General features: G+C 39.7%; 1 protein-coding gene across 2 annotated transcripts in view; it reads right to left on the bottom strand.

Annotated features, from left to right (window-relative positions):
- Nucleotides 1-27,595, bottom strand: part of LOC126249032 (peroxisomal targeting signal 1 receptor) — a 244,690-nt gene that overhangs the window by 54,295 nt on the left and 162,800 nt on the right. For both annotated transcript variants that reach the window (XM_049950646.1, XM_049950647.1), the window contains exons 11-12: nt 14,912-15,077; nt 8,322-8,479 (exon numbers count right to left, since the gene is read on the bottom strand). In XM_049950646.1, coding sequence (XP_049806603.1) covers nt 8,322-8,479; nt 14,912-15,077 — 324 coding nt within the window. The remainder of the gene's footprint in view (nt 1-8,321; nt 8,480-14,911; nt 15,078-27,595) is intronic.

The raw sequence follows: 27,595 nt of genomic DNA, 5'->3' as shown, positions 1-27,595 counted from the left end.
AGTTCCAAAACGATTGGCTGCGACTAAGGCAATATTTGAGGATATGCTCTGTGCTGGTGATATACAAAGGTCAGACAGCCCATGGTCATCCCTGTTACACCTCATGTGCAAAAAGGATGGCACATGGCACTCCTGTGGCAATTACCATAAGCTGAACGCAAGAACAGTTGCAGATAAGTACCAGCTAGCTAATAACCAAGAATTTACCTATTCTCTGTCCAGTGCAAAAGTTTTCTTTGCTGGAAAGCTTACAATCAGATACCATTGGCACATACCGATGTTGGTTGGTTGGTTTGTGGGGGTTGAAGGGACCAGACTACAAAGGCCATCGGTCCCTTTTTCCATGACCACGAAACAGCCACAAGGAATAAGAGCGAGCAACAGAAATAACAAGGGATGACACAGAACAAGAAAGACACAAAGACCATAAAAAAAGGAATTAAAAGTACACAGAGTTGTACAGCAGTTGGCCAACCATGGAAACAAAAAGAAAGGAAAAGCCAACCACCAAGAGAGACACCAAAAACCCCAATCTAAAACTGTAGAGCAAACGCCAGACTCAACACACAAGAGAGAAAAACCCTAAGACTGAGCGATAAAAGCCCCCTGCTCGAATAAAACTCTAAACTAAGCCTGCCATTGCAGTGTCATCTGTTAAAAGAGCAGGGAGCGTATCAGGCAGCAAAAATGTCTGCCTGAGCGCAGTTAAAAGTGGACAGTCTAACAAGATGTGAACCACTGTCAACGCTGATCTGCAGAAACAGAGGTGGGTCCTCACAGTGCAATAAATGATCGTGCGTCAGCCAGGTGTGGCCAATGCGTAGCCAGCAGAGAAAACTGAGTCCTTGCGAGAGGCATGATGGAGGTGTGCCACACACCTGTAGTCTCTTTGATGACCCGAAGTTTGTTGGGTGAAGGCTGGGTGCGCCATTCATTACCCCAGGTACCAAGGACTTTCTACATCTACATCTACATCTACACTCCGCAAGCCACCTGACGGTGTGTGGTGGAGGGTACCCTGAGTATCTCTATCGGTTCTCCCTTCTATTCCAGTCTCATATTGTTCGTGGAAAGAAGGATTGTCGGTATGCTTCTGTGTGGGCTCTAATCTCTCTGATTTTATCCTCATGGTCTCTTCGCGAGATATACGTAGGAGGGAGCAATATACTGCTTGACTCTTCGGTGAAGGTATGTTCTCGAAACTTTAACAAAAGCCCGTACTGAGCTACTGAGCGTCTCTCCTGCAGAGTCTTCCACTGGAGTTTATCAATCATCTCCGTAACGCTTTCGCGATTACTAAATGATCCTGTAACGAAGCGTGCTGCTCTCCATTGGATCTTCTCTATCTCTTCTATCAACCCTATCTGGTAGGGATCCCACACTGCTGAGCAGTATTCAAGCACTAGGCGAACAAGCGTACTGTAACCTACTTCCTTTGTTTTCGGATTGCATTTCCTTAGGATTCTTCCAATGAATCTCAGTCTGGCATCTGCTTTACCAATGATCAACTTTATATGATCATTCCATTTTAAATCACTCCTAATGCGTACTCACAGATAATTTATGGAATTAACTGCTTCCAGTTGCTGACCTGCTATTTTGTAGCTAAATGATAAGGAATCTATCTTTCTATGTATTCACAGCACATTACACTTGTCTACATTGAGATTCAATTGCCATTCCCTGCACCATACGTCAATTCGCTGCAGATCCTCCTGCATTTCAGTACAATTTTCCATTGTTACAACCTCTCGATACACCACAGCATCATCTGCAAAAAGCCGCAATATAGGCTGGAGATCATATTATGAAAGGCCAATCTCCAGGGCTGGTTCACTGACAGCCTGTTTGGCCAGCCTATCAACATGTTCATCACCCGGGATGCTGACATGACCCAGGGTCCACACAAAAACTATCGAGTGGGCACAACAGGCAAGAGTATGGATGGACTCCTGGATAGCCATCACCAGATGAGAGTGAGGAAAACACTGGTCAATAGCTCATAAACCACTCAATAAGTCACTACAGATAACTAAGGACTTGCCTGAGCAGGAGCGGATATACTTTAGGGTACGAGAGATGGTCACCAGCTCTGCAATGAAAACACTGCAGCCATCCAGCAATGTGCATTGTTCAGAATTATCCCCAAGAGTAAAAGCATAACTAACTCGACTGGCAACCATCAAACCATCCGTATAGATTACAGCACAGCCGGGAAACGTGGCAAGGATGGGAAGAAAGCGTTGGCGGAGGGCCTCAGGAGGGACCGGGTCTTTCGGGCCTTGTGCCAAATTCAGCTGAAGGCATGGGTGGGGCACACACCACGGGAGTATACGTATATGGGCCCAGAAAAGAGGTGGGAGAGAGAAAAACTCAAGCCCAAAGAGAAGAGACTGGACGTGAACCACAATTGTATACCCTGACTGGTATCGCCGTTCTGGAAGATGGACGACTGAGTTGGGGAACAAGAGACGGTAATTTGGATGCCCGGGCAAGCTACAAACATGTGCAGCATAAGTGACCAGTAGTTGGTGCCAGATCCACAATGGAGGGACACCAGCCTCCATAAGTAGGCTGTTTACAGGGCTTGTGCGGATAGCTTCAGTTGCGAGTCAGATCCCGCAGTGAAGTATGGCGTCAAGCAACTGCAAGGCGATGCCGAACTGTAAGCCAGGCTCCCATAATCAAGACAGCACTGAATCAACACTTGATACAGTCGAAGAAGGGTAGACCAATCGGCACCCCAGCTGGTGTGACTCGAGCAACGAAAAGCGTGAAGATGCCGTCAGCACATTTGTTTAAGCTGCTGAGTACGAGGGAGCCAAGTCAAAAGGGTATCAAAAAGCAATCCCAAAAATAGATGCATCTCCACCACAGCAAGACGTTCGCCATCAAGATAAATCCGTGGCTCACAGTGAACAGTGTGATGGCAGCAGAAATGCATGACGCAAGTCTTGGCGGCCGAAAACTGAAAGCCGTATGTTATGGCCCAAGACTACGCCTTGTGGATAACGCCCTGCAACTGCCGTTCCGCAACTGCAATTCCAGTTGAGCTGTAGCACAGGCAAATGTCATCAGCATACAAAGAAGCTGATACAGATGTTCCCATAGCAGCAGCTAACCCAATGATAGCAACTAAAAAGAGGCAGACAGTCAAGACAGAGCCTTGCAGGACCCCATTCTCCTGGACTTGGGAGGAACTATGGGAGGAACCAACTTGCATGCAGAAGGAACGAAGCGACACCCATGAAGCATGGTGAGGATGTGATGTTGCCTTATTGTATCATTCGCCTGCCGCATACCAAAAAAGATGGCAACCAGATGCTGATGGCAGGCAAATGCTGTACGGATGGCAGACTCCAGGTAGACTAGATTATTGGTGGTAGAACGGCCCTTACGGCCTTTCCCAGCACTCCTGCTTCCGTCGGCGAATAAGGTGTCGGGCCCGGGCATGGAGCCACTTGAAGGCAATGAGGTGTTCCAATGAGGGGTGCCGCTTATGATGTTGGAGGGCCCACCTGCGATCTCTAATCGCCTCAGTGATTTCTGGTGACCACCGAGGGACATCACCATCCATTGGAACATAGATACTGTAGACAGTAACAGCCCGAGGCGTCCACACCGTAACAGTGACAGCCTCTAAAGGTGTTTCAAGAAGTACACACTTGCTGTAAAAAGAGTTAAGGATGTAGACGCAGACTTCACCATATATCCTCACATAAGCTGCCCGATTATTATAATAACCCCAACAGTCATGGAGGGCAGAGGTTCGCATCACTGGAAACCAAGTTTCCTGGAGAGCAATGCAAAAGAAAAGGTGAAGGCTGATAAGTTGTCGGAGCTCAGCAAGGTGTATGAAAAGACCACTGCAATTCCACTGGAGGCTAATAGGATCGTGAGGCTGGGAAGGCACTGAACATTCAATGAGGCGGTTTATGCCTCAGGTTCACCTGCTGCCACCAACTGATTTCCTGAGGAGTCTATATCCATCGTGCCTGACAGTCCGGCGAGATCCAGGTCCTCAGCGGACACCACAATCTGCACCTTATCCTTAGATGCAGAGCTTGTAGGTAGCAGTGGGGTGGGTGCCACCACAAGTTCCTTGGTCTTCTTCTTGGACTTTTGTCGCTGCTCCTTGGGTTTCTTTGGCTGGGAGGGCTTCACTGATTCAGTCTTCGGGACTGAGGAGGAACGTGAAGCCCTGCGACCAGCTGCTTTTGGGCACTTCAGCCACTGGTGGGTGTCATCTTTCCCACTGGTGTAAACCTGGGAAGGGAGGGATCCAAGGGACTCCTTCCGAGGAAGAGGAGCACAAGAAGTTGGATGCTTCTCTGGCTTAGAAGTGGGGATGAACTGCCCCATTGGTTGGGGGGAGGGGGGGAGGGGTTAGCTCCCAAAGTAGGTGGTACAGGAACAACAGCAAGGCAATTGGCCCCACCATCAAGCGGGCAGGTGTAGTCTTCCAGCTCTGAGATGTGACTGGGGCAGGTGGAGCTGATGGGGCTAGAACAGTTGTAGCGGCAGCGTAAGAGGGGGGCATATGAACAGGGTGGAGGCGTCCAAATTTCTGCTTAGCCTCAGTGTAGGTCAGTCGGTCCAGGGCCTTATATTCCATGGTTTTCCTCTCTTTCTGTAAAATCCTGCAGTCTGGTGAGCAAGGTGAATGATGCTCTTCGCAGTTGACATAGATTGGGGGGGGGGGGGGGGAGGACATGGAGTATTGGGATGTGTGGGGCGTCCGCAATCTCGACATGTGAGGCTGGGAGTACAACAGGAAGAAATATGGCCAAACTTCCAGCATTTAAAGCACTGCATCGGGGGAGGGATATAGGGCTTGGCGTCACAGCGGTAGACCACCACCCTGACCTTCTCGGGCAATGTATCGCCCTCAAAGGCCAAGATGAAAGCACCGGTGGCAACCTGATTATCCCTTGGACCCTGATGAATGTGCCAGATGAAATGAACACCTCGCCCCTCTAAATTGGCACACAGCTCGTCGTCAGACTGCAGAAGAAGGTCCCTGTGGAATATAATACCCTGGAGCATATTTAAGCTTTTATGGGGCATGAACATCATCCAACTTGTCACAAGCGAGTAATGCTCATGAGTGGGCAGAGGATGCTGTTTTTATGAAAACTGCCCCAGAGCGCGTTTTGGACAAGCCCTGACATCTTCCCTAGTGGGCCTGCAGCATGCACGAGGTCGAAGAGCAGTATTTTATGTTTGGTACAGGTTTCTGCTGCACAGCTGATGTATTTGCTCTTAGTGATTACAGAGTTACACGATGAGCTTGTTTCAGTGTTTTGCCATTGTGAAGTGTACCTGTGCAGATGGTATAATATTACGTCTGTATTAGTTACTATGTCTACATATGATCCATTATGCTTACATCTTAGCTGGTGTATTGTGGTCCATATTGTATCAGTTGTCTTCCTTTTATATTATGATCCAGTTAATTCCATATACTTTTATTTGTATGATCTTGGTAAAATTATTTTTGACAGAAATTTGACAGCTGTCTCCAGTGATGCTTTATATTTACAGTGAAAATTATATTTTACGGAAAGTCAGTGAGTACATTAAATTTTCAGAGACAGAACTTTTTGTTTCTACATAAATAATGTTCTGTTGTTTGTCATGATAATTCACCCTTTCTCTTTTACAAGGTCAATAAAATTTTTTAGGAGTTCTTATGTTTAAAACCTATTTGTTCATTATGGACGTCCTCTGGTTATTTTACATCTGACTGCAATTTCCCGTTTCCTCCAAAATGTTCATTTTACGTCCTTTAGGTACTTTGTGTACAATTGTATACATAGCCCTACATATTTCTTAAGCAAAAACCTAAATAAATTGATAACCACACTCTGCACAAATAACAAAAAATACACCATTAAAAAACTCCAGAACATTAACCGCTAACATATGTTTGAACTAACCAAATTATATATAAATATACCAGTATTGCCAACAATATAGAATACAAAGAAAAACTCTAACACGATAGAAAAGTAACTGTCTCAAAACTTATGAAATAATAAATATATTACTACTTATTTTATCTGAGAACTATTTTGAACCGGAACATAACATCTACACACAAGCAGATGAAGTAGCAATGGGAAATTGTATCACAGCAATCACAGCAAACATATTTATTTATACATTGGAAGAAAAATTCTTCAACTCAAGTTGGCCCGTTTGAAACAAAATTATCTAGTGCCACAGATATGTTGATGACACACTACTACTAATAGACAGTGACAACCAAGACACACAAATCATCCATCAGCAACCAAACAACTCACACTCTAATACAAATTTACAATATAAATAGAAAAAAAAACTAATCCATAAACTTTTTTGAGCCAAAAATAAGCAACAAAAACAGCCACTACCAATCTGAAATACATAGAAAACCTACCACCTCTGACATTATCAGAAATAAAAATTCTTGTCATCCAATTTAGCACAAATACACATGTTTCAAATCAATGGTTAACAGAATTTTAAAGTCATCTCCTGATAGTAATGTGATTCATAATGAAATAAAAATATTACAATATGTTCAACAAAATTACTTCAACCCCAAAATAGCACTAAAATTATATAAACAGTATACAAAAACAAAAACAAGTTGCACACATACAGAAATAGCATTAAAAAAGAGAAGAAAAATCACAAATAAACCTACCTATGTCACAGCACCACACATAGGCCAAGTATCTAACAAGATAAACAACTTGTTCAAGAAAACAAAAATTGCTGCATATCACTGAAGCTGGCCAGCACACGAATAGCTCCTTTTCTACCCTCTCTCCTTTCCTAATGACTAGCCTATTATTTTCTGGCACTGATCATCTGCAACAAATAATAGCACCCTTCCTCCATCAAAACCAGTCTTGCCCTGCGGAATGGCTGTAGAAGGCTACGTAGTTACGTACATGACAATCTTCTGAGATACTTCAAAAATCTGATTATTTAATAAATTGTGTACCTGATTGTTAGTATTGATTACTTGGTTGTTCTCTTTTGTATTAAAGTCCTCACAAGTGCTTTCCCAGTTTCTCGTAACTACTGTCCACACAGATTTAAAGTCTTTATCTGAATTATTGATTTATAGAGATATTTTTTATTTTTTGATCATTTCCCTTAAGACTTCAGAGTATTTCTTGTAATTTGTCATCAATCCTATTTTCCTGTTTACCCTAACCATTTCAAACAATTTCCTTTTCCTTGCACACATTAGTTTGATTCCTTTTGCAATCCAGTGCATTCTTCATGTCTAATTAGTACCATTTTTTGTTTCCTTGGGAAAGCAGCTGCTAAAAATTGATTGAAGCCTATGTATTAATTTATTAAAGTTGGGACTAATATCTGTTTCATGATACACATATCCTCAGTAAGCTTCCTGTGTGGCTGCCTAGAAACTTCCAGGAGTGTCTTCGTTAATTACTCTTACCATTTTCCATGGTACCACTTCAATGCAATGATATAAGCTGTTTAGTATAGTTGGTTATGCGACACGGTCAGATATGCCATTCACTACAGTTAGTTAACTGTTTTCTTTTCAATGCAGTTGGGCAAATTGGCAACAGAATAAATCTTAAGTAATATTTCCAAATGGTTTCTTTTATCTGAATCTTTCACAAAATTAAAATTCAAATCTCCACAGAATATCATGTGTCGCCAACAGATTTTGGACTGGCTGCCACTGATGTTAGCTGATGATGTCTCATTTCATACTTAAGGCTGGTAAACAACTGGACACCATTCAGAAACCATAAAATAGGCACATTTGCCTGGCTGAAAAAGATTATGCTCATATTCACAGGTTAAGAATTAAACATTTAACTGGACTAAATGCAAAACTAACTGAATGACATGTAACATTGCACCGACAGGTTTCAGGTGGTGTGTGTGTGTGTGTGTGTGTGTGTGTGTGTGTGTGTGAGAGAGAGAGAGAGAGAGAGAGAGAGAGAGAGAGTGTGTGTGTGTGTGTGTGTGTGTGTGTGTGTGTGTGTGTGTGTGTGTGCGTGCGCGCTCGCTCGCCAGAGAGAGAGAGAGAGAGAGAGAGAGAGAGAGAGAGAGAGGGCGGGGGAAGGAAGACTGAATGACATGTAACATTGCACCGACAGGTTTCAGGTGGTGTGTGTGTGTGTGTGTGTGTGTGTGTGTGAGAGAGAGAGAGAGAGAGAGAGAGAGAGAGAGAGAGAGGGCGGGGGAAGGAAGACAAAGCAAGTGTATTATTATTTCACAAGTTTCACACCAAGAACTTCAATTTCAGCTACAAAAGTCTTATTTTTCTAAGGAAGACATACCTGTAAGCCCGAAGAGTACAACATGTAATGCCAACATTGTATCTTGCTCTAACAAAGGCTGGATACAGTTCTAAAGCTCGTCGATATGCATGCACAGCTTCTTCACTCCTTCCACCATTAGCAAGAGTTGCCCCATAACTGTTCCACAACTGAAAATCCTTATCAATAAACAAATTAAAATGTTAGTAAAACCATTGCTCTTGAAAATTATAACAATATAAAAGTTAAATAATTAGAGCCTGAGAGTATGATAGGAAGGATTTGGGTTTAATGTCTGATCAATGATGAGGTCACTGGAGAGGAAGTACAAGCTTGGATTGGGCAAGAATTGGGAAGGAAACAAAAAAGGTTCTTCTCATAGAAACCAACCTAGCATTTCCCTTAAATGACTTAGGGAAACCACAGAATAACTTACTATGGATGGCCAGATGAAGATTCAATTTCAATTCTTCTTACAGGGTGACAATTATTGAACTATATGAAATAAAATTGTCATAACTTCTGAATGGTTTGCATTGCGACATTCAAACAGCATGGTTGGCTGTTGCGTACGATGGGAATTAGTATGGGCAAACGCACGCGCCTTATTGTTGTTGGCCATTTCCATGTGAAAATGTCACGGTACAGCGTGCCTGAGCGTACAGCGCTTGTGAAGTCCTACGATGCGAGCAGTAACAGCCCATCTGTGGCTCAAAGGAGGATTGTGACCAAGTTCAAGCTGAAGACAATCAGTCCAAGTGTGCTAACAATCACGAATTTGATTCACAAGTTTGAGAGAATGGGTAGTGTTCATGACGACAGCATTGGCAATGTCGGTCATCCAAAAAGGGTTGAAATGCTTGACAACATCGAGAAGACATGCACTGTGTTTCAAACCAGCCACAGGAAATCGATCACATGAGTTGCACAGCAGGTAGGAATCGAGCAGGAGAAACTGGGACAAATTATTGTTGAAGACCTGCACTTCTTACCATACAAAATTCAAACCCATCATCCACTAAGCCCCAGGGCATGCAACAGCAGTTGTGTTTTACCAGCACTATTGTCCACGGAATTGACAAACAAGACTTTGATTTGAATATGGTAGGGTTTAGTGACGAAGTTCACTTTCATTTGGATAGGTTCTTCAATAAGCAAAATTGCCTCATTTGGGGGACAGATAATCCGCATTTAATGATCGAGAAGTTCTATTGCTGCACTCAATGGGTGACTGTGTGGTGTGCATGTCCAGCCACGGAATAATCAATGCAATATTCCTAGACTGCACGGTGAATACTGAATGGTACGTGAAGGTTTTGGAACATGATTTCATCCCCATTAAACCAAGTTACCCTGATTTTGACAAGATGTGGTTCATGCAAGATTGATCTCGACCCCATCAAAGCAGCAGAGTGTTCAATATCCTGGAGGAGCACTTTGGAGACCGCATTCTGGCTCTGGGGTACCCAGAGACCACTGGCATGGGACTCGGATTGGCCGCCATATTCTCTGGCTCTGAACACATGTGACTCCTTTTTGTGGGGGTATATTAAAGAGAAAGTGTACAGCAATAACCCCAAAAATAATTGCTGGGCTGAAAACAGCCATTCAGGAAGTCATTGACATCATCAATGATCAGACACTTTGATGGGTCACGCAGAATTTCGCTATTAACTGTGCCACATCATGGCCAATGATGACAGGCATATTAAGATGTCATAATCTAAATCCGAATATCTGTAGTGATGTTATTATGTTGCATAAAGTGTGCGCATGGCGCAGTTTGTAACTGATTTATGTTTTTCTTTATATAGTTCAATAAGTGTTACCCTGTAAATGCAGGTCCAGTGTTTTAAACAAAATGCTTCTTTCTTAACGAAATCATGAGAAGACTAACAGGAATTCTAGTATAATGTTCGTAAATACTAATCAGCACGTTTGGAATTGAGCCTACTGCTTGGGACTTGAGGCAGAAACATAACACAAACGGTAAAGCGAATAACATCCTATTCCCCTGGTTGAGAGGAAATTAAGATGAAAACCACAGCAAACATACTGAATGTAGCTACTTAAACAATGATATATGTATAGTGGTTAGAGGGGTAACAAATGGTGTAAATATACTGCATGATTTAGGAGTAACAAAAATATAAATGATTAGTACTACAATGATGGTACTGTGTTATAGCCTCACATAAATGACACGTTACTGCTGCAAAACATGTAGTATGAGGAAAGAAGATCAACACTAATCCGATGGCTGAAAATGCAGTAGAGATTGAATGTTACAAGTACAAGTAATGTGAGCTCAAATCCATACTTATGACCAAACCAGAACTGTTAAATAGCAACACACAGCCACTCGGCATTCGAAATCAAAATGCAGGGTATTAAAGAATCGGTACACAGAGGCTTTAGTGACGAGATAAGAACTGCTGATCCACCCACTGGGCCAGGTACTTATTTCCTGTAGAGGCCCAATAGCCATCCCATCCATCATATCACTTCAAAGAACTGGAGAAAGATTCAAAGAGTGGTGCTTATATTATGTCTGTCACATAGCTCCATTTTTGACTGCCATGACCTCTAAAGAAGCTGAAAACACAATTATTTGTCAAACAAATAATATCACAACCCTGTCGTGCTAATGAAGTGGTGACTTATTACAGATGATATGTTTTACCATCAGAGGCCAGGAAATTGTAGTTATCCTGGAGCTGCTGTTCACTGTTATTTCAAGACCTCTGCTGGCTAGTAGATATGCAGAATAATGTGCACTGACTTAAATCATCCTGTGGTGAGCTGAGGTGCATTTTTCATTTAACATTTAATTGTGAACTGTATTACACCTCCACACAAAATATTCACTCAACTGTAGCACCATCTGGTGATACATGGCAGTAAAATCTACATTGTTCTACTGGAAACACTTCCTGAGTCATTGATTTTTGGTCAAATGTTTTAGTGGAGGGAGAAGAACTGCCGAAAAATTACACAATAGATTTTTTCCTCAATTTTCATAGCCAAACAAAAAGTCAGAAATGGACAAATGGGGTATCAAAATGACCAGCATGAGGTCTATTTTTTTAACAAGAAAGATTATTTATTTGCTTTAAAGTAATTACACTAAATAAGAAAAACTTACTTTGTGATTTGAGGGAATATTGAATTATTTCACAAACAGCTGTTACTACCTACGTAAATGAAGTGTCAAAAAGCTCATCTCTTCAAGACCTAGCTATTTTGTGCATAAAAAGTTACACTGATGTAGAAATTGTGGAGTTCTTGCTTTTGTATTACAGGAACAAAACAAATATCAAATTACAGTACAAATTGAAACTTCTCTGTTTTCTCTTGGTCTGTATACTCTCAATAATAATAAAAAACAATACTAATAATAAAATAATAGTAGTAATGGTAATAATAATAATCATAATAATAATAACAAACTGATCAATATTTAAGTATATTATATTTAATGCTTTCTGAATAAAACTTGAACATGGAAAAACAACTGAAAAATGAGGCTAAATGTTTTGTGAAATGATTTGTATGGATGTAAAAAATAAAACAGATTAGAGAAACACTTTAATCACTTCTTTGTTCTACACGATTTTGAGCATCATTCAAAGGGACACCAAATGTTTCTCTCATCTGCTTTATTTCTTACTTTTAGATATATCATTTCACAAAACATTTGAAATCTTTCAAATTTTTTTATATTTCTTTTGGATCACATGGTACACAATGTGGAAAGAGAAAGCGTTGTCATACTATGACAAAGCAATAGTGTATCAGTCTCATATAGCTTAATAAATGTTAAAGCCTAAAATATAACCACATGAACCATTCAAAAATAATACGCGAAGCTCAAATTACTGTCAAACTATACAATAAATGATAAAGTTTTTTATTCATCATACTACATACACAAGCATGGGATGGATAGTCAACATTTGTCATAAACCTAGTAGTCACTTTCAGTAATATATACAATTTGTCTTATTGCTAACTTATTACTCACTGTCACTCCCTTCCCCTCACAAAAAATTCCTCCAGAAATTAATTGTGTCAGTGGAATCTGAAGGAAGAAGTATTTGAGTTACCATTACATTTTATGATGTGAGATGCTTCCACTGCAATGTTCCTTGATTCAGTTCTCCTAACCCTACAGATGAGATGTGTACACTAATCAGCCAGAACATTATGACCACCTACCTAATAGTCGGTATCTCCACCTTTGGCACTGTTAACAGTGGTGACATGTCACAGCATGAAAGCAGTGGGGGCTTGGTAGGCTGCTACAGGCAGTTGGCACCGCATCTGCACACACAAGTCACCTAGTTTCCATAAATTCCGGGGAAGGGGGTGATGACCTATGACGCCACGTTCAGTCACGTCCCAGATGCGTTCTATCAGATTCAGATCTGGTGAGTTGGGGCAGGAACACCACATCAATTAGAAATTACCACTGTGTCCCATGAATTACTCCCCAAACTCATGGCCTTGTGACATGGTGCATTATCTTGTTGAAAAATGCCATTGACTTTGGAAAACAATCATCATGAAGGCTTCTAAGTGGTCTGCAACCAGTGTATGATACTCCTTGGTCATCATGGTGCCTTGCCCTATCTCCACTGGACCCATGGATGCCCATGTGAAATTCCCCAGCCATCGCTAGCTTGTCTCGATCCAGCAGTATAGGTGTCAAGGAGCTATTCCTCTGGAATTTGCACCCTCCCATCGGCATGATGAAGAAGGTATCAGGCTTCATCACACCAAGTAATGCTCTGCCACTACAGCAATATCCATTGCCGATGTTCACGTGCCCATTTCAGTCATAGTTGCTGATGATCTGAGGTTAACATTGGACATACATGGGTCATCAGCTGCGAACGCCCACTGTTTGGAGTGTCTGGTGCACTGTGTGTTCAGACACACTTGAACTCTGTCCACCATTAAAGTCTTATGTTAGTTCTGCCACAGTCTGCTGCCTGGTCTTGTTTATCAGTCTGCCCAGCCTATGATGTCCGACACCTGTAATGAGGGGTGGCCACCAAACCCCACTACATCTGGATGTGGTTTCGCCTTGCTTTCGCCACGTGTTGAAGATACTCACCACAGCACTCCTCGAAAACTGGCAAGTCACGTACTTTCCGAAATTGCAGCCTCCAGGCCATAACAATCTGCTATCAGTCAAAACCAATTCTGAACACACACAGCACACTCACTGACACTATATACACACTGTGTGTGTGTGTGTGTGTGTGTGTGTGTGTGTGTGTGTGTGTGTGTGTGTGACCAGCAGGTATTCCTCATCACGCGATTGTGCTATTTGTATCGACAGTAGGTCAGTGGTCACAATGTTCTGGTTGATTAGTGTGTGTCATTTGTGATGTATATTTGAAAAACCATGCAGTCTTTCCAGTCCATTGGTTTTGCCATTAGCCTTATTGTTATGCACAGTGTTGTACTGCAAGGATGAGATGGTGGTACTTTTTTTATAGCATACCTCACAACAGGAAGATTGCATTGCCATGTTAAATGAGTTTCACGCAAGCCAGAGATGTAGCTTACACACTGCTCCATGTATGAATTTTTTCATCAGTTAGATTGTTTGGAGTCCTATGGCTGGCAGTGTATAAAGTAATTTCCATGTAGACTATGCATCCCTGTTTAACATTCAGAATGGAGTTTTATATCCTGGTGCAAAACTATGTAACAGGTTTCCAGCAGACATCAGACAGAAAAATCCTCAGAAATTCAAAAACAATATAAAAGTGTACCTAATCTAGAATTAGTTATCAAAATTATGCATGTGAGTCACAACTGTTTGATAGTATACTTCACAGAAGTAAAGCACAGTAGCCGATTTTGCATGTTAATGTGGAACTTGACGTATTCCACAACCCTAAAGGATGCCCTCCATAATGGGATGTACAGAATGTATGTGAATGTATGAATGATGAAATTAATTAATGTGAATGATCCATGTGAGTTTTATGGTGGTCAGAGAGAGGTGGAGGACGGGATGGGGCTGTTCTGCTATGATAGTACTAACACACTACATGGATGACAATGGCTGGTACGATTGAAGTACTGATTAAGGAAATACCATCGCCATGTGGCTGGATGCTGAGAGACAGCATCTATTGGCCACTGACTAAAAACTAGGTCAAGCTGTTTATTTGACAGTTTTCTCAACCTAACTTTCAATTTGGTATTCCAGGTGAGGTAGTAGACACTATTAACATCAGGATGATGGCATTTATTGAATGAATGTTGACATTACATAACAGACCACTGATAGAATGACATATTATATAAAATAGAGGCCATGCTACTGTGTACACCCACTGCAGTTCATCCATTCCACCTAATTGTAAACTCTGAGATCAGACTGTAAAGGGGAAAATATCAAAGAATATGAGAAAAAGTAAGTAAGTGTGTGTGTGTGTGTGTGTGTGTGTGTGTGTGTGTGTGTGTGTGTGTGTTTTCCGCGCATGCAACATTTCATAAAATGTTCAACATTGATAATATGCTTCACTACTGTCTTTTATGACTGAAATTTTATTTCATGTCACAATTGTCTGAAAACTGTAAATACTCACATCTTGCCGTACTTGCAGTGCTGCTCTGAAACAATCAACAGCTTTATCAGTTTCCTGGCTGAGGTTGAACAGAATCCCCAAACATGCCTGTACGTCAGCATCAACGTCAGTAGGATATCGTCTTGCAGCTTCAATGAACAGATTCTTCACTTTTTCAAAGTAATTGCTGAAATTGAGACAAACTTCTATAAATTATATTGGAGGACAAAACTTATTCATCACCACAGGCTAAATTCTATAATAATAATAATAATAATAATAATAATAACAAATAGACAGTAATTATGGAGAAGTAGAAACTGGAGCAGTAAAAGACTGCACATTCTAAAAGAAACATTACGCATGCACACTTTTTTCCCTGTTTGAATAAATCCCAGCATGTATTTATCCATTGTTGGCTGTTCTTCTATAGGTGGCATAAGAAATAACACACAGTTGAAGAGAGAGTGCTCACAATTTGGACAGCTATAATGATAAAATGAAGCACACAATATCAATAAAATTAACCTTTCATTTAAAAGAGCAATTTTTCAGTCACTTTTGGATGTCCTACTTTAAATGGTAGGTTTTCCCAGTGAGAGCTAATGATGACTGTCACAGCAGTTGTCCCTAGGTTTGTGGGTCATTCTGAGTGAACTGACAACAAATTCCTGTCATCCTGCATCTTTAATTTTCAGAAGTTTCAGTGTGGTATGTACGTACTTTAGGTTTTTGGTATTAGCAAAGAATAAAATCACACTGGATCCAATCATGTTACTGGGCAGGTCCATCAATGCCACCACAGAGGGAAAAAATTCAGAGAGAATGAGCAAAGCTAAGATGCTCTTCAAATTCATTAAATTGAAACAGATTTTTTTATCTCATCATTACAGTTGTGGGGAAGCAAGTGCGGGCTTCCCTACTTTACACTTTGATATTTATAATACACACTGTGTACAGTCTGCACCACTGAATTGTTTTAATTATAAGAGCAAGTGTTCCTTCACACTGTCCCACATTCACTGCACAATATTTTGAAAGTACTGTTATTATTATAATTTTTTATCATTAAATTGTGGGTGAAAGGAATAATATTTGACAAAATTTCAAGAAAGTGACATTAGGATTTCTTGAGTTGTTACATGTTTCTCTATTTTAGTGACTGGCAGGGAGTTAAGACAGAAAGTTCATATTTGCAGATTTAAGTTGATTCACAATTAATTTACAGTTAATGTATTGGCATTACTTTTGAATTAACTGTAGAGATGAAATGTTACTCATATCCTAAGATATCCAGTTTCTCAAGAAAAAATTAATTTTTTATAGTTAATTTAGTTTTTATTTTATCTTTCGGGTCAAAATATTGGCATATTTATTCTTTAGGAGATAAACTGTACAGGTGTTAAGCTCTAATTTAGTAAATTCTGAATATAGCAGTAAGCTTTAGACCAGCTATCTTTCATATTACAATTTAGTTCATTATTGTTAATTTTGATTTTACGACTATTTTAGGTTTTTTTATTGAGATACTCCCCCCCCCCCCCCCACACACACACACACACACACACACACACACACCGTCAGGTGGCTTGCGGAGTATGGATGTAGGTGTAGAATGATAAAATTAGTGTGTTTATTTTGCTTATAACTTATAAGGAACTAGGCAAATCTGATTTTCACCTGTTTATCAAAAACATGTTCTCTTGGTAATATTTTGAAATCTGTCCTGCTCACTGACAAAGTTTTAAAGAGCAGCAGTATTTTGATCATGCATATCAAGTGACTCTTAATAAATTTTTGAATTTAACATTTGAGTCAAAAACTTAAATTTTTCTGAAGGTCGAAAAAACCCATAAGAGCTTGCCATTTTATTTTTATGTAGTTGTTTGATAGTCTTGCTACATTTAATCATAATATTTTGTTGGTGTTATATGAAGAGTAACTAAACTCTTCATTATTAAATCAATAATTATTTATGTTTATCATGAGCCACAATTTGTGATCAAATGATTAAGTTACCTCACAGAAAACAGCATAATTGTTTTCAAGGGTTCATATTGACAAAGCACATTGTGAGGTTGATATTCAAGAAGAAAAGTTTTGGATCCAGGGGCCATGTAATTGGGTGTGTATGGCCCTCAAATTCTTGCATGATCTGAGTCCAGACTGGCATGAGCCATGTCGGTTTCTACCCTACGTCATATATAACCACATTTGTAGTAAAGGACCATGGGAGTAAAATATTTTTTTTAGTGTCTACCACTATTTTAACAAACTAATGTGCTAAATTTCGATTTCATTTATGTACATTTTTTCTGCAAACAGTATTGATACTATATGATTTATTTACATGTTTTTGAATTTTTTCTTTTAGTTATTTGTGTTTTAATTTGTGTAGCTTTTTGTAACTTCATTACAATGAAAGGTTTTGGGTTATACTGAGATTCGAAAAGGCCATAATAAGGTAGGTTTTGTTGCTATTCGTCAAACTTTTAGTGATGCAACTATAAGAGGTAGCCAAACAAAAATGAGGAAAAAGTAAGTAAACTCTTTATTATTTCAAAAGGAATCACCATAACTGTTTTATACATTTTTCCCACTATGATACAAGGTGGCCACTGCCTTCGTAAAAAAAATGTTGTGGTTGCCTACGGAACCATGATTGTACCCAGGTGTGAACCCGTTCATGGAAAGAAAATTGAAGGCCACAAATGTCTTTCTTCAGGGCACCAAAAATATGGAAATCACACGGGAAGAGACTGTGACTGTACTGTAGATGTGCAAGGCCTTCCCAGAGAAACTGCTGCAGTTCTGCACTGTAATCAAAACAATCTTGGCAACAGTCGGGCCTGCACATGTGGGTGTGGCACAGCACCTATATCTGTTCAAAAACAAAGATGTGTCATTTGTTGATGCTGTGCTCTGGCACTGTCATTAAATGTTAAGAAGGATGTATGTCCTGACAGAATTTAATAATGCAGATAATAAGATTAAAGCTACATAAGATATTGTTAAACAAAAGACAGGACAGCCATATAGTCAGTGTACAAGATCCCACAACAATTAAACTTAACGACAATGCTGTGACTGATCATTCAAAAGCTGCATGTACCTTTAACAATAATTTTTTTAATGCAGCAGCAAAACTATGAATAAATGATTCAGCTGAAGGAGCAAGAGAATATATTAAAAATATCATTCCCAAATCTTTAAGCAACTAGAAGCAGCACCAACATCATTCACTGAAATTAATAGAATTATACTAAAAGTTCATGTGGTGTTGATGAAATTTCCAACATAATTCTGAAAAGTTGTTCCACCTTCATAAATAATGTCCTTAGTGATATATGTAATACATCACTGGTACAGGGAATTTTTCCAGGAGGTTAACATATGCAGTTGTTAAACCATTTCATAAGAACGATGACCAGAATAACTTAAACAATTATTACCTATTTTCCCTACTGACATCTTTCTCAAAATATTGAAAAAAGTAATGTAATCAAGGGTAGCCTCATAACGAAGTACCAATAATTTACTTTGTGTATCACAGTTTGGAGTCCAGAAGGATTGTTCAACCAAGAATGCTATTTATACATTCACTCATCACTGATGAAACAGTACAAGCCTTAAATAATAAAATATCCCCAGTTGGTATTGTCTGTGAACTTTTCTTTAATTTATTCCAGGTGGGTGCTGTGACTGCTGATCCTACACGCGAGTTCAGTTATTTATTTACAGTATTAATGTGTTTATTTCTATCCAGAACCCTCACCAAAGTTAGTGTTTTTGTTACAGTCTCGTGCATTCATTTGACAAGGACGTGATCCCCTACGCCTGACTGGCATGACTGTCATTCATTTATGTTCCATTAATTACATGAGTACACCACTTTCCACAACAGTAAATTCCATTTCTGTATGTCAATTTCTCAGTACTTTTATGTTAGTAGCTGTCTTCTTGTTTGCAGTTGGTGGCACCTGGAAAATGAAGCTTGAAACTTCAAAACAAGCCATGGAATAAATTAAAGAAAATTATTGGCAACTGAAGAGGATTTTTATTCTATAAATATGTTCCTCAGTTGCGGTTGTTCACTGATCAAATATTTTGTAATTAAAATAACACTGGAAAGGTAGAAAATTTTAGTGAATGAGTATAAATCACAAATGGAGTCCCACAGGGTTTAATTTTGGGTCCACCCCTATTCCTTATACAGGGTGGTCCATTGATCATGACCAGGCCAAATATCTAAAGAAATAAGCGTCAAACAAAAAAAAAAAAAAAAAAAAACTACAAAGAACGAAACTTGTCTAGCTTGAAGGGGGCCCGCTAGATGGTGCTGCCATAGGTCAAACGGATATAAACTGCACTTTTTTAAATAGGAACCCCCTTTTTATTACATATTCGTGTAGTACGTAAAGAAATATGAATGTTTTTTGTTGGACCACTTTTTTCGCTTTGTGATAGACGGCGCTGTAATAGTCACAAACATATGGCTCACAATTTTAGACAAACAGTTGGTAACAGGTACGTTTTTTAAAATTAAAATACAGAACGTAGGTACGCTTGAACATTATATTTCGGTTGTTCCAATATGATACATGCACCGTTGTGAACTCATCATTTCTGAGAACGCATGCTGTTACAGCGTGATTACCTGTAAATACCACATTAATGCAATAAATGCTCAAAATGATGTTCATCAACACCAACAATACACCAATACACCAACAAGTTTGCACCAAACATTAAGTTTCTCATTTGCATTAATCCTCCTACGATTCCTTGTATAAAGTGAAAATGGCTTGTCTGTTGTAACAACACATGTACCATAATTACGGTTAGGTATAACTCCAATTGCAAAAGTGCAATAAGAAATAATGTCTCTCTCATTGTAGGCTTCCAATCCTTCAAGAGGTTTCTCAGTACCTCTCAAAACAGCAATTGTTAACCATGCATTGCCACTAACTACTTCTGTTGTAGTACAAGAAAATTGAATCTTGCAACCAACAAAAGTAATAGGTCCTTGTAGTAACTCCTGTTGACCAGTCTCATTTGGTGTAATTGAAAATGTATCCACTGTCTTGTACACTGGCATTCTGCTCCTCCTCACGTATCTTCTGCGACGGTAACCCATGGCTGTGTGCTCGGTGCGGCTGCCTCGAGTCGAATGAGCCTGCAGCTGCCTCGGGAGCGGAAGCGCTGATAAGACGTCACGCGTGCCTTATCGTGACGTCACTTCCGCTGATAAGTTTGATTTTTGAGCAACACGGGCCTAGTAAAACTAGGGCCCGTGTTCCGTATGCCTCGCTTGGCGCACTGGTCAGCCCTGGCGTAGCGCTCACTGTACAGCCCTGGTCACGTGACTTACGCGGCGCGCAGGAGGCTAAGTCACACAGCCATGAAAGAATTACACCAAATGAGACTGGTCAACAGGAGTTACTACAAGGACCTATTACTTTTGTTGGTTGCAAGATTCAATTTTCTTGTACTACGACAGAAGTTGTTAGTGGCAATGCATGGTTAACAATTGCTGTTTTGAGAGGTACTGAGAAACCTCTTGAAGGATTGGAAGCCTACAATGAGAGAGACATTATTTCTTATCGCACTTTTGCAATTGGAGTTATACCTAACCGTAATTATGGTACATGTGTTGATACAACAGACATGGCAATATGTATAACGACATTCCTCTCAACAGCGAGTAGTTTGCCTTCCGTAATGTTCGCACATGCATTGACAATGTGCTGACGCATGCCATCAGGCGATGTCGGTGGAACACGATAGCAAATATCCTTCAACTTTCCCCATAGAAAGAAATCCGGGGACGTCAGATCCGGTGAACATGCGGGCCATGGTATGGTGCTTCGATAACCAATCTAACTGTCATGAAATATGCTATTCAATACCACTTCAATTGCACATGAGCTATGTGCCGGACATCCATCATGTTGGAAATAAATCTCCAGTCTTTCATGTAGTGAAACATCTTGTAGTAACATCGGTAGAGCATTACGTAGGAAATCTGCATACATTGCACCATTTAGATTGCCATCGATAAAATGGGGGTCAGTTATCCTTCCTCCGATAATGCCGCACCATACATTAACCCACCAAGGTCGCTGATGTTCCACTTGGCGCAGCCATCGTGGATTTTCTGTTGCCCAATAGTGCATATTATGCCGGTTTACGTTACCGCTGTTGGTGAGTGATGCTTCGTCGCTAAATAGAATGCGTGCAAAAAATCTGTCATCGTAATTTCTCTTGTGCCCAGTGGCAGAACTGTACACGACGTTCAAAGTCGTCGGCATGCAATTCCTGGTGCATAGAAATATGGTACGGGTGGAATCGATGTTAATGTAGCATTCTCAACACCGAGGTTTTTGAGATTCCCAATTCTCGCGCAATTTGTCTGCTACTGATGTGCGGATTAGCCACGACAGCAACTAAAACACCTACTTGGGTATCATCATTTGTTGCCGATCATGGTTGACGTTTCACATGTGGCTGAACACTTCCTGTTTCCTTAAATAACGTAACTATCCGGCAAACAGTCCGGACACTTGGATGATGTCGTCCAGGATACTGAGCAGTATACATAGCACATGCCCTTTGGGCATTTTGATCACAATAGCTATACATCAACATGATATTGACCTTTTCTGCAATTGATAAAGGGTCCATTTTAGCACGAGTAACGTAAATGTGTTCACGGAAGTGAGTTAGGTGTAAAATAGCATTATAAAGTGACACCTTGACAATATCGGTTTATGACGTTATTTTACACCTACCTCACTTCAGTGAATACATTTGCACTATGTGTATTTTATATTTTCATATTACTGATAAACCAATGTCCCTACACTGTATTATGAGTGGAATGTGTTCCTGTTATGTGACTGATAAGTGTGCCCTTTAAAATTTTCAAAGATCAGATAATGACAGCAAGCTTCTGTTGAAACTAATCATAAAATGAATAATAATCAAAGATTTTGGATTCAGAAGATATTGCTTTCTGATATATTAACAGACTGCTCTCATCACACAAACGTGTGTAACCTACATCTCCCTAATTTTGGGAAAAAATGCACTATATCCACATCTGTAAAACAAATAGTCACATCTACAATTGACATAGCACATGAGCAATAGTCAGTAAACAGGTAGAAGGCTCCACAGTTTTGGGTGGACCTATTGATAAAAACGAACTGGAAGAAGCGTATTACTGAGCTTCTCAAACGATTAAGTTCAGCTCTTTTTGCTCTTCATATTTATTTTTTTTAATTATTTATTTTATGGCCTTCATTGAACCACTGTAGTCAAAAATACAAAGTTCTAAACAAGTTGTTACACATGGATACAATTTGGTTCGACAATAACTTAATATGATGTTTAGGTAATACAATTATTAGAGGCTATTCTTATATGAAAGGTGTTTTGCTCTTCTGTCTGCCCAATATTTCTTCATTCTTTCAGATATTTTCTTTCTTTCTTCATCTGAGACAACTCTTCCTGTACTCCTTTTATTGATTTTCATATGTAGTCTGGTTTGCTGGTCTTGCAGTATTCTGGTTTTCTCTGTCTTGTTTTTTAGGTCATCTACTGTAATTTGAAGTTCTTTTATATCTTCCTTAATTTCTGTAATCCATTTAATGTCGCTCTTCCTATTCCACAATTTTTGAATTATTTTTTTACTAATTCTGTTTTCTGGAGTTCTCATCAGATGTCCGAAGAATGAGATGCATTTCTTCCTGATTGTGCTCATGACTGGTTCTATTTTCTTATATACTGTTTCATTTGATGCTATTCTCCAATGTCCATTTATTTTATACTGTTTATTTATACATGTCCTAATTATTCTTCTTTCTATTTTTAGTATTCTGTCAATAATTGCTAATCTTGGAAACAAATAAATTAACTCCTGACATAGTTTGCATATTTCCATTCAATAATGTCTTCTCGAATAATTTTCTGGGGCAACACACCTCTTAGATAGAGATTGCACTAAACAAGCAGTAAGAATAATATGTGGTGTTCACTGATGGACATCATGTAGGTATCCGTTCAAGGAGCTAGGAATTTTAACTGCGCTCTCAGACTACATATATTTGCTAATGAAATTCATCATAAATTATCCATCACTATTTAAGAAGAACAGTTAGGTCCATACTTACAACACTAGAGGGGAGAAATAACCATTATTAATCATCATTAAAGCTGTCAGTGGCTCACAAAGGAGATCACTATGCAGAAACAAAAATCTTTGATCATTTGTCAATAACATAAAACGTTTAATCTAAGCTAAAATCATTTAACCTGGACAACTCCTCCTGCTTCGTGGATGGAGCTCTATTTAAAGACTGGTAGCCTGTATAAGAAAGAAGAAGAAGAAGAAGAAGAAGAAGAAGAAGAACAACAACAACAACAACAACCAACTTGTTTTTAAGTGCAGATGCACGAGAAGGACTAAAAAATAATCTGTTCATGCCAGGTATCAGCTACTTCAGTGATCAACCACATCACATGTTTAGCAGTTAATTGCTTCTCAGCACTGGCCAATAAGATTTGGGTATCACTGCCCAGCAAAATTTGGGTGAAAAAAGTTATAAGAATTCCTAACATGACATCCAAGGTATGAACTGGAATTGGGTGTGACACAGATTAACTTATGTTATGTTCTTAAACAATAAAAACATCTAGACCAAATAAATTTTCAGAAAATAGACTTATAAGAATGATGATTAATGGACACCTCTTTTTTACGAAGTGTCCAACAGAAATTTTTCACCAATAGCCATTGGTTACCCATTTTAATGCAACAGACTCCAGGCTAGAGCCTATTTTCTTGAAAAACACATGGTGATAAGACTGCAGTTGGTAGTAAAACTTTGGGAGCTGATGGTTCAATGCAAGGTTTACCAACTGATGAGCAGGGTGAAGCAGTTGTTACTTTCAAACTGTTATGTAGGTATTGATCTACAGTTTGCATAACTTCAAAGTTTGACCAGTGAACACGAGTTCCTTTAAGAACGGACCAGATAGGTTTCTTTGCCACAGAATTCACTTCATTATCTGGCATTTTCAATAATTTGCCAGCAGCCATAAAAAGTTATTGGTAGTTAAAGTTCAGTTTAAGAGAAGTCTAAAGGATTTATTGGTGGCAAACTCCTTCCACTCCATTGATGAATTTCTTAGAAACAACTGGTTGGTGTGTGTGTGTGTGTGTGTGTGTGTGTGTGTGTGTGTGTGTGTGTGTAATACTAATAACATAAAATAATGTGAGTAATGGTACAATCTGACTTCTGTACAAATGCAGTGCAGTAATGCAATCATTGTAAAATAATCCTATATTCAGTGTTTGTTACCTCATAAATGAAAATATGTTTAAAACTTTTTTGACTCATTCCACATTCATGACAACCATTCCACTTGGGATCTGTGGACGGTATGTTAGCATTATCCTGTTTCATTGTATATGTTTATTGTGTATTCTTGTCCTTCTGAGATGTTCTACATGCTGGAGGATCTACTCGCTATGGATCAACTGGAGCACAAAGTACATCTAATCTAATATAATCTAATATAATCTAATCAATCAAAAACTAGTTGGTGACATATCTAATCAATGAGGGTCCTCAGAACTACCAACATTTTAGACCCTAAACAAGTAATTTATAATGGTGACCAAGCCACATAGAACAGTGATCACTCTGTTACACTACATTAACACTTGTTCCATAGATCATGATCTGTGTGTATCTTTTTGTTCTAATATCCTGAGTGCACCACAAATAGACATCTCAACCTTCCGTTATTTCACTGAATGGTGGGAACACAATAGGCAGCACACAACTGGTTGCCCTGAATTATCCTGGCATAAATGCGTCTTTTGTTGTGCTGGCTCCAGCTGATGCTACTGCTTCTGAAGGGTTGTAAAAACTCAGAATCCATTTTTATTTATTAACAACATATAGAAAAGGTAAGTCTTCTGAGCACTGAAAGACCTAAGTTGTAACAAGTTCCCTGCAGTATACGAGGGGGGACCCAACAGAAACCGGACTCCGAGGGCGCTGCCACTCTTAGACGTACTGCAGGGTTCTCACGCTAGATGGTGTCTGTAGAGACCTTCATGAAACAGCTGTGCAGACGGCGTCAGTGTAGAGTTGAAGGTGCAAGTGTGGTATTGTGTTTCTCTGACTGTTGGCGGGTTACCTCTGCGAAGTCATTATAGCAACTTTAAAAGAACAAAGAGTGTGTGTGAAATTTTGTTTCCTGCTTTAAAAAACTGCAACGGAGACACACCAAATGCTTCAGGAAGCTTTCCAGGAGGATGCTATGAGCCGCACACAGGTTTTTGAGTGGTTTGGGTGCTTTAAATGTGGTGAGATGTGTGTTGAAGACCAAGCTCGTTCTGGACGCCATTCAACATCACGAAATGAGGAGAACATGGAAAAGGTCCGCCAAAAGATCAACGAGGATCGTCGCCAAACGATCGACCAAATTTCAGCAGAGACAGGAATCAGTTGGAGCTTGTGCCAGCGGATTTTGAGTGAGGATTTGCACATGAGACGTGTTGCTGCTAAATTTGTTCTGCGCCTTCTCACACAGAAGCAAAATACCATCCGCATGAATGTGTGTCAAGACTTGAAAACAGAGATTGCCCGTGATCCAAACTTCTTGAACAAAGTCATTACAGGGGATGAGAGTTGGTGTTATGGGTATGACCCAGAAACCAAGCAAGCGTCAGGCCAGTGGAGGACTCCCAACTCTCCCAGACCAAAAAAAGCAAGGCACGTGAGGTCAAATGTGAAGACGATGATCATTGTCTTTTTTGATGTTCGTGGAATTGTGCATCGGGAATTTCTCCCCCTGGCCAGACTGTTAACCAGCACTTTTACTTGGATGTTTTAATGCTAAAAGGGGAGCGTTATGACGATGTGGAGGCAGTAAAAACAGCTTCGCAAAAGGCACTGGACAATATGCTTCCAACAGTGGGAAGAGAGACTTGACAAGTGCATCGCATGTAATGGAGAGTATTTTGAAGGTGACTGAAGTAATTTTGTAAAAAGGTTCATCAATAAATTTTTTATGACAACAATCCGATTTCTTTTGGGTCCCCCCTCGTACAATATTCCCTGAGAAATGTTAAGATCTCGGGGACAGCCCACAATGGCAAAACTATTCCACCTGGTATGCAACGTATACGAGACAGATGATGAACCCTCAGACTTCAAGAATAATATAACAACTCCAATTGCAGGCACCCACAAGAGTGAATATTACTAGACTAACTGTTTAATAAGTCATAATTCCAAAATACTGACAAATTATTTACAAAAGAATAATAGAGAAGAATAAACTGGTAGAAGCAGACCTCATAGTCCCCTAACATCAACATAAGCTGGCCCCAGTCCATCACCTGCAGCCTACCCCTCCCCCCCCCCCCCCCTCGCCCCCTCACTCATTTCCTGTCACCACTTGATTCTTCCATCTTGTCCTCACAACCCCCTCTCACTACAGCTATATACACATACACATCTTCACTCTGCAAGGCATCTTGTGATGTGTGGCAGAGAGTACTTTGTATACAACTATCACTTCACCTCTTTCCTGTTCCAATTACAAATTATACCAAGGAATAAAAACAGTTGATAAGCCTCCGTATGAGGTTGAATTCCTCTGATTTTACCTTGATGGTCATTTTGTGAGATATATGCAGGTGGAAGGAATGTGTTGATTGACTCTTCTAGGAATGTACACTAAATTTTAACAGTGAACCACATTGTGATGCAAAATACCTCTCTTGTATCTTTTCCTATTGGATTTGGACAAACGTTTTCATAATGCTTCCACACTTAGCAAACAAATCCACAATAGAATAAACTACTCTTCTTTGGACCTTCTCTATTTTCCTCATCAATCCTACATGACAATGGTCCCAGGCTGAGGAGCAACACTCGAGGAGCTGTCAAGCAAGGGTTTTGCGAACTACCTAGCAGGTATTTCCAGTTATTTATGAGGAATAAATTATATTTGTTTATATTGAGGCAAACTGATAGTCCCTTCATCAAGCAGAGAACCTCTGCATGTTTTCCTGTGTTTCAGCAGAATTTATACTACCGTTACATTTCGACAGACAACGCATCATCCATGAACAGCCTCACTGAGCTTCCAACATTATCCGTCACATCATTTATACATATTGTAAACAGTAATGGATCCCATAAAGCTAACTTGCGGGAAACATCTGAAGCAATTTTTATGGCTGAAGATTTCTCTCTGTTAAGAATGACATACTGTGTTCTATTTGCTTGAAAAACTGCACTCCAGTCACAAAACTGGTCTAACATTATATGCAATTATAATTTGTTCCTTTGGGACAATGCAGAATTGCATCAAATGTGTTTTAGAAGTTGATGAACACAGCATCAAGTTGGGTGCCAATGTTGAGATTTTAAAAGAGATGAGTAAGGAAACTTATGAGGTCCGGTAAAATGTTATTAGCTCCAGGAGACAGGATACTTATCTCAATTCATGCTATGGACAGAACAGAACAGATGTCACTTAAATGGTTACAGCTGAATCCATACATATTCCAAAAATGAATGTCTATGAGTATGTATGTAGCAAGTATGTACGTTAATTCCAATCTCCTTTTAAACCAATGGACTGATTTCAACAAAACTTGGTACATCCATCACTTAC

Source organism: Schistocerca nitens, chromosome 3 (genome assembly GCF_023898315.1).
Source record: "Schistocerca nitens isolate TAMUIC-IGC-003100 chromosome 3, iqSchNite1.1, whole genome shotgun sequence".
NCBI classification, from domain to species: domain Eukaryota; kingdom Metazoa; phylum Arthropoda; class Insecta; order Orthoptera; family Acrididae; genus Schistocerca; species Schistocerca nitens.
Note: the sequence above shows the minus strand (reverse complement) of the source record. Positions and strands in the feature narration are given on the sequence as shown.